This window comes from Quercus lobata, chromosome 7 (genome assembly GCF_001633185.2).
Source record: "Quercus lobata isolate SW786 chromosome 7, ValleyOak3.0 Primary Assembly, whole genome shotgun sequence".
Taxonomy (NCBI): domain Eukaryota; kingdom Viridiplantae; phylum Streptophyta; class Magnoliopsida; order Fagales; family Fagaceae; genus Quercus; species Quercus lobata.
In genome coordinates, this window is record NC_044910.1 from 25,476,154 (window position 1) to 25,488,056 (window position 11,903).

Below are 11,903 nucleotides of genomic sequence, written 5' to 3' on the forward strand. Positions count from 1 at the left end.
AAAAACAAAAAAACAACATTCATCTTGATCACTTGGGCGGACAAGCTTTGGGGGTGTTAAATAACAAACATTTGAATCAAGATTTGTATCTTTCTATTACTTTCCATTAAAAATGATATTCCCAATACGGTTTGGGAGTGTTGAGGCTCAAAACCTTCTTGCTAATGACAATTTTGATTCTAAACTTCCAAACTGAATCCATTGTTATAGCAGCCATCTCATGCCAAACCACCCCCACAGAGATTCATTTAAGATTCTTCTTAGTCTTGGAGGCCACAAAAGGAGCAAGATTTCTCATCTTCACCACCTTGTCATTACACATCAAAAATATTTAAAGACAAAAGTCCAATTGCAACTCTCTAATGGAATTTGCTTCTCCAACATTTCTTCCAAAGGGGATGAGTTGTGTTTGAATTTATGACTATTTCCTAACCAATAGCCAGTAGGTAGACTTGGATGAAAACTAGTCATTCCATTTCCATTATCCAAATTACTCTATCCTGATCTCCCGGAGTCAAAGGAATTGGAATACACTTGATAAGCTCAACTGATACATCATACAAGAGCTTCCTCAACTTGTTATTTTTTAATATCCTACCACCTTTTGAGTCTATGGGGTCTATTAAATCAGTGGTATGTTTTCTCTTGACTCTTGACTCACAGACTCTTGAACCTATTGACGCCTCAAAATTGTTTATTGTTACTGCAGTGTTACTGTTACTTATTTTATTGTTAGTTTTGCTTTTACTAGGCAAGTCTCCTTGATTTTATCTGGAGAATGGACCCGAGTCCTACTCATCCACACAAGTCAAGGTTTATCCATTTGATAGCGAAGCCAAGCTGGCTTACTCGTTCCTATCTTTGAGATCCTATGATAAGATCTAAAGATCTATCCATGCCTAATTTTAGATTACTTTTTACGTATTCATCCATCACTTCCCAAATCAGTTACTTTCATTCCCTACTTGCACATTGTAGGACCCCCCAACTTTTTGTACCGTCCCTCTCTCTCTCTAATCCATTCATAACTATTGGTTGAGTATTTTAAGGATGACATGACACTCCTTGCCACTTTTTTTTTCCCAACTCTTGTGTTGTCGACTGTCATAATATTGAAACAGAATTTTTGTCTAATTATGTTTAAAGTTTTTGTCTAGAGCAAAGTTTCACTCCAAATATATTAAAAGTTTTATCAATAGAAATATGATAATATATTTATCTTAATTAAGTAAGTCATATATATTATATATAACATGACATCTATTATCTTTTTATTAGTGATTAGAGTCTAAAGTTCTAAATATGTTTTCAACCAGACTTTTTCCTTGTTGTAACCATTGCCCAAATATTTTGAGTATCACATACTTTACCACATAATTTTTTCACAACTGTTTTATGTATATGATCTATCACTTTTACCGTACTTTTTTTTTCACCACTCATATTCACTTGCATTAAATTAGAACTATGACTTATGAATTGAGACCGGTTAAAATTGGAAGTTAGAAACCATTAAAAATTATTGTTTTAAATAAAAAATTAAAATTAAGAATATAAAAAATTTTGTGAAAGAAATGGTGTTAATTGCACAGCGAAATTAGATCTCAATCACAATCTCAATCTCAATCTCAATCAATGACTTATGACAAAATTATGGCACAAATGTACCCCATAAGTTTTTTTTTATTTTTCTCGGGCTATAAGCCTATTTACCCTCTTGCATCATTGAGCGGCCAAATTCACAAGCCCTGTTACATTCACATTCTCTGTTTGAGCTAAAGCTGCTTAGTCAGCACAAATCTATGTGCATTTTGCGGCGCGTGGCAGCCGCTGATTGCTCTCTATCTTCTAGAACCCAATCTTCTCTCTTACTATAAAAACCCAATCCAGAATCCGAGAAAATTCAACCTTTCTTAAGTTCTAAGTCTTCGGATTATCGTATATACTATACTAAGAATAAACTAGTTCAAACTACTTCGATACGGTACTAAATGAATGTCACTGAGTTTATCGAGTTGCTCCCTGGCTTGCCCGAAGAACTCGCGCTTGAGTGCTTGACTCGTCTGCACTACTCGACTCACCGAGTCGCCGCCCGAGTTTGTCGCCGCTGGCGACACCTTCTTCACAGCAAGAACTTCTACTACCACAGAAAGCAAACTGGTCATACCATTAAAGCGGCTTGCTTAGTTCAGTCACTCCCGGTTCTGCCCGGTTCAGACGAGGCTAAACCGGTTGGACCGCCAGCTTATGGAGTGGCCGTGTTTGACCCGGTGAGTGGAAACTGGGACCGAGTTGATCCGGTTCCTGAGTACCCAGATGGGCTTCCTTTGTTCTGTAAAGTGACGAGCTCGGAGGGCAAGCTCGTGGTCATGGGAGGGTGGAACCCGGTGAGTTATGAACCGGTGAAGGACGTGTTTGTGTACGAGTTCACGACTCAGCAGTGGAGGAAAGGCAAGGACATGCCTGAGAATCGGTCATTCTTCGCTGCTGGTGAGTTGGGTGGGCGAGTTTTCATCGCGGGTGGACACGACGAGAACAAGAACGCGTTGAGTTCTGCTTGGGTTTACGATGTTAGAGAAGACGAGTGGGCCGAGTTGACTCGGATGAGTCAGGGCCGAGACGAGTGCGAAGGGGTCGTAATTGGTTCCGAGTTCTGGGTTATGAGTGGGTATGGGACTGAGAGTCAAGGGGACTTTGAGAGAAGCGCAGAGGTGTATGAACTCGGGACGAGTCAGTGGAGGCGAGTCGAGGAGGCGTGGAATGTGACTCAGTGCCCCAAGTCCTGTGTTGGTGTTGGAAAAGATGGGAAGCTGTTTTGCTGGGCTGAGTCTAACTCGGAAGTCCGAGTTGGAGCTTGCGGGATTGAGATGGGTGGAATGACGTTTTTGTCCGGGTCGGCTTACCAAGGTGGATCGCAAGGGTTCTTTTTAGTGAAAGGGCAAAATGGTAAACTGGAGAGGATAATAGAAGTGCCTGAAGAGTTTTCAGGGTTCGTGCAATCAGGTTGCTTCGTAGAGATCTAATTCCCATTAAGGCAATTATTGATACATATTGCCATGTACAAAATCATGTGTGTACTTTAGGAGGGAAATAGTGTAAATTTCGTGGGAGGTTGATTAGACTAAAGTATAATGTTTCTTTGTACTTTGAAGTGGAAGTAATCAAGGTTGGTAGTTTTTCCCATGAGCATGACAATTTAACACAAAGTGACTAAATCATAGGATAAATCTAGACATACTCAAATTTTGCAGTTTGTTAACTTGAGCTGATGGACACTTTTTGCCCACCATTAACTTGACCCACTACTTTTTGTCAATCCCTCGTAATTTTGAAATTGAGCATGAAAATGGTTGTGTTAATAATATTGATAGTTGGAATCTTACTGGGTAACCGAAGAACATAGTTGTATATAACAGGGGAAGCTAAATGAATAAAGACCCGAGTACCATGATTAGCCAAATAAAACAGAGACTTTTAAGTACCATCAGTACAATTAAAACGCTACCAAAATAGTATGATAGCTAGTCTGCAGGAGTCTACCAAAGCACCATCTCTGGTAACCCCCAAGATCAATTAAAGATAGTACATCAAAGCAAAGCTACTTGAACTCAAACTTGTAACATATAGAATTTTTGCTTTTAATACAATACTATTATAGACTACCATTAACTAATTAAGAAGAGTAATCTTGGCTTCTACTGCGGCTCCTACTGAAGCTCTGGCTACAGCTACGGCTCCTGCTCCTGCTCCGCCTCCTTGACACATAAGGCGACCTTGAGTAAGACCGCTCCCTATACCTTCTGTCTCCAGGTGAAATCGACCTACATTACAATAGGAGACATCTTCAGACCTCTTGTTTTTAAACCCATCTTTAGACATATTATATTGAAGACACAATAAATTATTAATAAAGTCGCCACAAACCTTGAGTAACGCCTCCGTCTAGGGGAAGGGGAATAATAATCTGGACTACGAGAGTAAGCTCGTGCATAGCGTGGTGATCTAGAGTAGCGAGGTGGAGACCGCCTCCTGTCATATACACGACCCCTGAAAAACAACATCATACATGAATAAAAAACACAGAAGTGAAAGATCTTTGAAATTTCAAAGTCTAAAACATTGACAGACTGAAACAGAAAATTCCACTCTCTTGGAATTGTTAAAATACTTTTTCAAGCACAGAGTACAAAGGTGAAGGTGGATGGGGATGTGTACGTGGTGTTTTAATATCATATTAATTAAACAAAAAATGAAATAACCCCAACACCAAGTCTTTAACCCTATGTTTTGTTTTGTATGGAGGGAGTTGGGAGAGAGAGGATATGAGGATAAACGAAGGGGTTGGAATATACTTTTTTATTTTTGGGGGGACACTCAATTTCAATGCCATCACACATCAATTGAAAACCGCGTCACCCCAGAGTTAAAAAAAAAAAAAAAAAAAAAAAAAAAAAAAAAAAAAAAAAACCAGTAGGCATATTAATACCATTGAAGACAAAGAAGTCTCACCTAACACGTTCTCTGGCCCTCATTTCCACAGGCTTCTTTCTGTTCTCCTCAGCAAATACAACTGTCAATTCACGACCAAGAAGAATCTGACCATCCATATGATATTTTGCATCTGCAGCATCATCCGGGTCTACATACTGCACAAACCCAAAGCCACGAGGCTCCCTGCATCATGATCAAATGAAGCATTAGAAAAACAAAATATATATAAAATCAAACACGGTTCAAAAATGCATGCTGATTGCCAAAAATCACAAATATAACCTCAAGTCCAATATGTATAGTTTATGATCAAATATCTTCTGATACTTTATACAATTCAACTTAAAACACCATGTGGCTGCTAACCTTGTGGGAGAAAAAGTTAAAATTGAGATGAAATTCTTCAAGACCTGAAATTCTTCTCAATGTATACAAACCCAACTTCCTTCGAATCTTCATCTACATTAAGAACATCTTCAACAGTACCCCTTATTTACTTGATTGGTGTCTTCAACACCTCTTATTACTTCATTGTTGTCTTCAACACAGTACTCTTATTACTTCATTGGTGTCTTCAACACTTTCAATAAAAACAGCCAAATACCCATAAACTGATTGTATATAATTAATTTAAAAAAAGAAGGGTGGACCCCATCATCACATTCAATTGAGACAGCATGAAGACAAACAATTGGACAAAAATCAATAAGTGAAAGTTCGCCTAAACCTGGCAGAATAAAAAGACTATACACAAACAAAAGGTTTGCAAGATTCACAAACCATATCAGCCAATACATGATGACGTGCTTTGCTTACCCAGTATAATAATCTCGGGGCAAGTAAATGTCCTTGAGCTGGCCAAACTGCCCAAATGGTCCTCGTAGATCTTCTGGCCTGCATAGCATATATAAATGAGAAGTTTGGTGGCATACTTTTGATAAAACTACTGGAAAAATAACTTATTAATTTAATAATCGCACCAGTGTTAATAAAATAAAATAAAAAAGCCGCTACTCCAGCCTCAAAAACAGGAAAGAACCAACCAATTTTTAAAAAAGAAGTGGCAACTTTTGCCCTTCCAACAAAAACTCATTTATAACTTAAAGATCTCTTTTGAAGCTTGATGCTAGGATAGTTAAATTTTTACACAATTGTCAAAGTCTCTTCTTTTTTTCTCTTTAGATTTCTGCATTTTTGCTTCTTCTTTTCTTTTCTTTTCTGTTCTTAGAACATTCACATCAGCTCTTCTATAAATGTGTAAAATACACATTTTGACCACTTTTACACATTTTAAACCAAAAAACACTCCACATCAGTCCGTTTAAAAATGTGTAAAGTCTTCTAAACTTTTCAACGAGCTACAATACCCGTGTAAATTTACACGGGCACTGTAGCATGTGTATTTAATTTTTTAATACTTTTTTCTCTCTCTTGTCTCTGCTCTCACTCTCACTCTCTCTCAGGCGCACAGCACAGCACAGCTCTCTCTTTCTCTCATCTCATCAATTTTTCTTCCTCTAGCTTCCGCCAATCGCCATCGCCGCCGATGAGAACAAGGTCGAGCAAGCCGAGTCGCCAGACGAGTCCATCGCCTACAACACAAACGAAGTTCTCCGACAGGTCTGTCGCCTAGAATCTGGTGGGTTTTGATCCATTTTTGGTTGAGCTTGAGGCCAGCGGCCATCGCGAGGAGGTGGCGGTGCTGCAAGGTGTCGATCTTGCTCCGGCTGGAATCCTCGATCTTGCTCCGATCTGTTAGTTGCTGGTTTTTTTTTTCTGGTTTTTTGGTTGATTGTGGGTGTGGGTCGGTGGGTTTTGATCTTGATCGGCTTGGCTTTTTTGGTTCATTGGTGTGTTTTGATGATCTTGCCACCGATTGGGTGATGATTTGGCTTGACTGGGTTTCGGGTTGGGTGGGTGATTAATGGGTTTGGGATTGAGTGGGTTTGGGTGGCGAGTGAGTTGGGAACGCCGATCAGCCTCTCCGATCCAACAATCCGTTTGGAAATGGAGACGGTTTGGAAATGGAGACGGTGACGGAGAATTGATCGGACATGGAGGGCGAGTGGGTCAGAGTTGTTGTGATTGTGATTGTCACGTTGTTGTTGTGATTGTTGTTGTGAAAGATCGATGAATCATTGTTGTTGTGATTGTTGTTGTGTCGTTGTTGTTGTAATTTTTGTTGTGGAAGATCGATGAATCAGTGACCGGATTTTGTTGAAGGGTGGCTGGCTGGCTGGGTGTGGGTGTGGACGGAGAAGACGAGGTGGTGAGTTTGTGCCAGAGAGGAGAGGGAAGGAAATAATAAAAAATGTAAAAAGAATGAATATTCTATTAAATAACTGTGTAGAATAGATAAACTGATATAGGTGTTTTGTAAAAGTGGATGTATAAAATAGAAAAAGTAGGTTTTTGCTTGTAAAATAGACAGAAAATTTGCACAAGCTGATGTGGTAGCTCTTATCTTCTTTTTTTGGTTGGATAAATAACAACCTTTAATTTGAAAAACTAGCAATGGAAATTAGTGCAACTTGTTCAACAGTAACACATTGGTTCTAATTGACTGCACGAGCACCATCTTGAGAAACCAATAAAGCCTCTATAACTTTTAGGCATGTTAAATCATAAGCTTTTAGCAATATCAAGTATACAGACAAAATAAGGGATCCTTGAACCTTCCCAAGACAACTTATTTATAATCCATATCAATCATTTAGGAACAATCATTGCTTGCAAACCTTCCACTAAGAAATTTCAAATGCCACCCAATTTACCAGATAACTCAGTAACAAGAAAGAGTAAATTTTCACCCAATAGATCCGATACTAATGATATATCATATCCCTAAAAACCATATTTACCACATTCCTCTTATAATTAAACACCCACGATAACAACCAAACCTTAGTCCCAAGTTTTTTCGGGTCGGCCACATATATTCTTCTAACTTAAGTTATACTCTCTGTCACTTTCTTAACTGACACATCCTTTTTTACCTGCAGTCAAGGCGAAGGTTCCGAACCAAGAGACTTGTAGGAAGATCTCTACCACGACCTCCACGGCGGCCCCTAGGGCTGGGGCTACGCCGTCTTCGGCCATAACCCCTTGGTGGTGAAGGACTGTAGCTGTAACTTCTACCCCTCATTTCACTCTCCTACAACCATCAAAACAAAAATAAATTAACAATTATTTAGTGTCACATGACCATTACTAGGAGGGAAAAAGTTAACAAATCCCCTAAGAGCATTGATTTAAAAAATATTTTTAGAAACTTTTTATGGCTAAAAAAAAAAAAAAAAAGCAACTGACTTTTTCACAACTTTTTACATTTTCTGTGAAAGTGGTATCAAAATTTTCCTCCAATGGCACCCTTTAACAGGACCCTTACTAAAATTGTGGAGCTTAATAACACAACCACATTTAAAAATTTAAAAGTACTAAACAATGTTATTCATAGCCATTTTTGTAAAACTAACACTGCAACTGTCTCCTATGGTTTCTCAGCTATCTTTGGGACAATATTCGTTTCCAATAGAATCTTTTCAGACAATTATGTTCTTTTTAATGATTTCCAGCAAAGATCAGTTCGAGGAATTCCAAGTTTCCAATAAATAAATAATAATTAAAATAACTGAACTCGATTATTACAACAAAATCAAACACAACTCATAACCCTGCAGCAACATCAACAACAAAAATAACAAAAAGAAACACAAATTAATTTTTTGAAAAAAAAAAAATCAAATCTTAATTATTTTTACATGATTTACAAACTAGCTCGATGATCCGAATTAACACAGTTAAAAAAGCGATGAATGGTTTAGGATCTGATAGATAAAATACCTAATCTTCGCAGAGAGAGAGATAACTGAGAAGAAAGAAACGAACGGTCTCTGATTTTTTTTTAGTGGAACTGCTTTTCTTTCACTAACAACAGAAGAAAATCTGAGGCTGTGATCAAATTCTGATGAATGAGCTCTTTTTTTCTCCGTATCTTTGTAAATCGGCTTTATATGGTCCGTTCGTTCGAGAAGCTTCTTCTTAAGACAGGTTTGTTGCTGTACGCGCGAGGCTATGGGTCCTCATGAGGTTTTCTGAAATCCAGCCGTCCAATTTGCATGTCTCGCGTGTATAGATTGTGGACTGTACATCAATTTATTTTTGGGGATAAAATATTCTTTTAGTCTCTATTTGTTTTTGTTTTTTTTGGAAGAAAACTAATTTTTGTAATTTTTTTTTTTCCATTTTTCTGATGTTTGTTTACATGTAAAATATAGTCAACTTGTAAAATATTTTTGGTTGACCATAAAATTCTTTATAAAAAATTGTAAATCGTTTTACATTTAAAAATTTAGTAAATTGTTTTTACAAAAACATACAGTAACCCTCTCTTCTCTTTCTCCCATTTGGTTGATAGGTTGTCGTCCGATGCATTGGGCAACAAGTGCCAGTAATTTAGTGTCATATAGATGTGCATGAATATAAGGTATCTATTCAACTCAAACAAATCTCCTTAAGTTAAAGGACATGTTTTGAGTTGGTCTAATACTCTAATGCACTGAACCAATCATGTGACTTGTATTCACTTTCGACCACATGTCATAATCTAGGCAGGTTTGCCCTAGCCCCCAAGTTAAAAACTATACAACTTAATCTATTGTAACTTTAAAAAGCAACTCAAGTTAAGGCCATTTTATTTATCCTTATTCAAAATTTTGAGTTTTTATTTAACAATTTAATTACATTATTTATTACAATTTGCAAGATTAAACCTAATATTCCAATTTAATAAATTTAAATTTCAGACGACACACCAATTCCAATCACTTATGTAAGAGTGAACATGTGCTTGTTTCCCTGTTATGTTTCAGGCTAGATTGGTTGGTTGAACACGCTAATTCCAACCAATTCTATTAAGGGTGAGTTTGGTCTAGTTTTTTGTAAAAGTGCATAATGAAAAAGTGGAGTTTTCAAAAAGTGCATAATGAAAAAGTGCATTTTTAAAAAGCTGAGTGTTTGGTAAAAATTGTTAAAAAGTGTTTTTTAAAAAAGCTGAGTGTTTGGCTAGCACTTATAAAAGTGGAGGTTTGAGTTATAAATTACCAAAAAGGACAAGATATATATATAAGTGAATTTTTTGTTTTAATTATCTCTCTTAATGCAAATTTTGGACACAACATTTTTACAAAAACTTCACAATAAAGTCTATATGACAAGTTGTTAATGGTAGATAAGAAAAATAATAATGTAATTAGTAGGTTCAAATGAGAACCAATAACAAATTACTGTGTAAAATTTATTATGAGAAGTGTTACGTTCACAACATTTTTAGCAATATTTTAACAACAAAATTTATGTGGAAAGTTGTTACTAGTTCTAATTTGAATCCACAACTGAAATTATTTTTTTACTAACCAATATTAACTAATAACAATCTGTTACTTAAAATTTATTGTGAAAATATTACAATAGCATTTCTCAATTAGAATTTTTTATTTTTTATATTATTTTTTCTTTTTCCATTTCACTTTTAACCATACGTTTTAGTTTTATTTTTTTTCTTTTTTTTCTCCTCCACACGTTCTCCACTATCTCTACCCCTCTTTTTACTCTCCTTTTCTCCCTCATTCTCCCTCATTCATCAGAACGTTCCAAGAGCTCCTTCTTTCTCCAGTTTCCTCTCTCTCTCTTTTTTTTTTTACTTGATTCCAAAACTCTCTCTGTGATAAGAAAATTTTCCTTTTCTCCCTCATTCAAGAACATTCCAGAGAGCTCTCATTTTCGTGCTGTTGCTCATCTTCGTCCCCAACCCAGTCCAGATGGGTCAACTGGCTTCTGTCCTTTGTCTTTTTTTTTTTTTTTTTTTGCTTTTATTGTTATGATTTGATTAATTTTAAAACTGTGTTTTTGAGTTTATATTCTGGTAATCTGATTATGCTTGAGTTTAGAGATGTTTGAGAGAAAGATTGTTTATTGTTATGATTTGTAGTGTTTGTTCATAGGTATTTCTGTAATTTCATCATTAGCAATGGTAACCCATCAAAACGCGCAGTGCGCGTTTTCATTTATAGACTCTCAGAGGTCCATAAAATTTCCACGTTCTGTCCGCGTTTTTGGCCTATGCCCAAAACGCAACTTTTATCAAAAAGTTGCGTTTTGGCTTAACCAAACACAATTTTACATTTGACTTTTTTCAAAAAGTGCTTTTTGGGCTCAAAATGTGGAAACAAATGGGCACTAAAGTGCATAATATATGAAGGGTTCGGATAATGTGTGCCCTTGGGGCACACATTAACCGTACATATGAGGGAATACTTTATTAGTTTTGTTTTTCTTTTTCACAAGACAGCAATGACTTTTATGGGAATAAGACTATGTTTGGTTCAATGTAAATCGAATTCTGAGTGTAAAATGAATGCAGGGGAAAGTGAATTCCCGTAAGGAAAATGAAATCCGGGTGTTTGACTGTGCAATAAAAAATAGTCCAAAAAACGATTTTCGGTGTTTAGCAACATTCTAAAAATGCTATTTTCCTACATATTTTTCACATTTTCTCAACATCCAAACAAATTTTATTACAACAAAATCAAACAGAACTCATAACCTTGCAGCAACATCAACAACAAAAAGAAACACAAAATAATTTTTAGAAAAAAAAAAACGAAATTAAAAAAAATCAAATCTTAATTATTTTTACATGATTTACAAACTAGCTCGATGATCCTAATTAACACAGTTAAAAAAGCGATGAGTGGTTTAGGATCTGATAGATAAAATACCTAATCTTCGCAGAGAGAGAGAGATAACTGAAAAGAAAGAAACGAACGGTCTCTGATTTTTTTTAGTGGAACTGCTTTTCTTTCACAAACAACGGAAGAAAATCTGAGGCTGTGATCAAATTCTGATGAATGAGCTCTTTTTTCTTCGTATCTCCGTAAATCGGCTTTATATAGTCCGTTCGTTCGAGAAGCTTCTTCTTAAGACAGGTTTGTTGCTGTACGCGCGAGGCTATGGGTCCTCAAAGAGGTTTTCTGAAATCCAGCCGTCCAATTTGCATGTCTCACGTGTATAGATTGTGGACTGTACATCAATTTGTTTTTGGGGATAAAATATTCTTTTAGTCTCTATTCGTTTTTGTTTTTTTGGAAGAAAACTAATTTTTGTAGTTTTTTTTTTTTTTTTTCCATTTTTCTGGTGTTTGTTTACATGTAAAATGTGGTCAACTTGTAAAATATTTTTGGTTGACCGTAAAAGTCTTTATAAAAAATTTTAAATCGTTTTACATTTAAAATTTTAGTAAATTTTTTTTACAAAAACATACAGTGACCCTCTCTCCTCTTTCTCCCATCTGGTTGATAGGTTGTCATCTGATGCGTCGGGCAACAAGTGCCAGTAATTTAGTGTCATATAGA

At 36.3% G+C, this 11,903-nt stretch overlaps 2 protein-coding genes across 5 annotated transcripts; one reads left to right on the forward strand and one right to left on the reverse strand.

Annotated features, from left to right (window-relative positions):
* Nucleotides 1-1,775: 1,775 nt before the first annotated feature.
* LOC115953307 (F-box/kelch-repeat protein At2g44130-like) lies at nucleotides 1,776-3,184 on the forward strand. The gene has a single exon (XM_031070911.1). It carries the CDS (start codon nucleotides 1,992-1,994, stop codon nucleotides 3,021-3,023), a length of 1,032 nt encoding a protein of 343 aa, XP_030926771.1. The 5' UTR covers nucleotides 1,776-1,991; the 3' UTR covers nucleotides 3,024-3,184.
* Nucleotides 3,185-3,403: 219 nt separating this feature from the next.
* Nucleotides 3,404-11,422, reverse strand: LOC115953364 (serine/arginine-rich SC35-like splicing factor SCL33). 4 transcript variants are annotated; one of them, XR_004083672.1, is made up of 7 exons: nucleotides 8,335-8,477; nucleotides 7,488-7,645; nucleotides 5,308-5,385; nucleotides 4,858-5,071; nucleotides 4,510-4,674; nucleotides 3,925-4,047; nucleotides 3,424-3,821 (listed from the first exon to the last, which is right to left on the reverse strand). XR_004083672.1 is itself a non-coding variant. In XM_031070991.1 (6 exons), exons 2-6 carry the CDS (start codon nucleotides 7,634-7,636, stop codon nucleotides 3,674-3,676), a joined length of 663 nt encoding a protein of 220 aa, XP_030926851.1. In that variant the 5' UTR covers nucleotides 7,637-7,645; nucleotides 11,271-11,422; the 3' UTR covers nucleotides 3,404-3,673. The 4 variants fall into 4 exon arrangements, 2 of the variants coding, with proteins under 2 accessions (XP_030926851.1, XP_030926853.1); XM_031070991.1 differs by lacking the exons at nucleotides 4,858-5,071; nucleotides 8,335-8,477 and adding an exon at nucleotides 11,271-11,422 and having other exon boundaries at nucleotides 3,404-3,821; XM_031070993.1 differs by lacking the exon at nucleotides 4,858-5,071 and having other exon boundaries at nucleotides 3,404-3,821; nucleotides 8,335-8,475.
* Nucleotides 11,423-11,903: the final 481 nt, after the last annotated feature.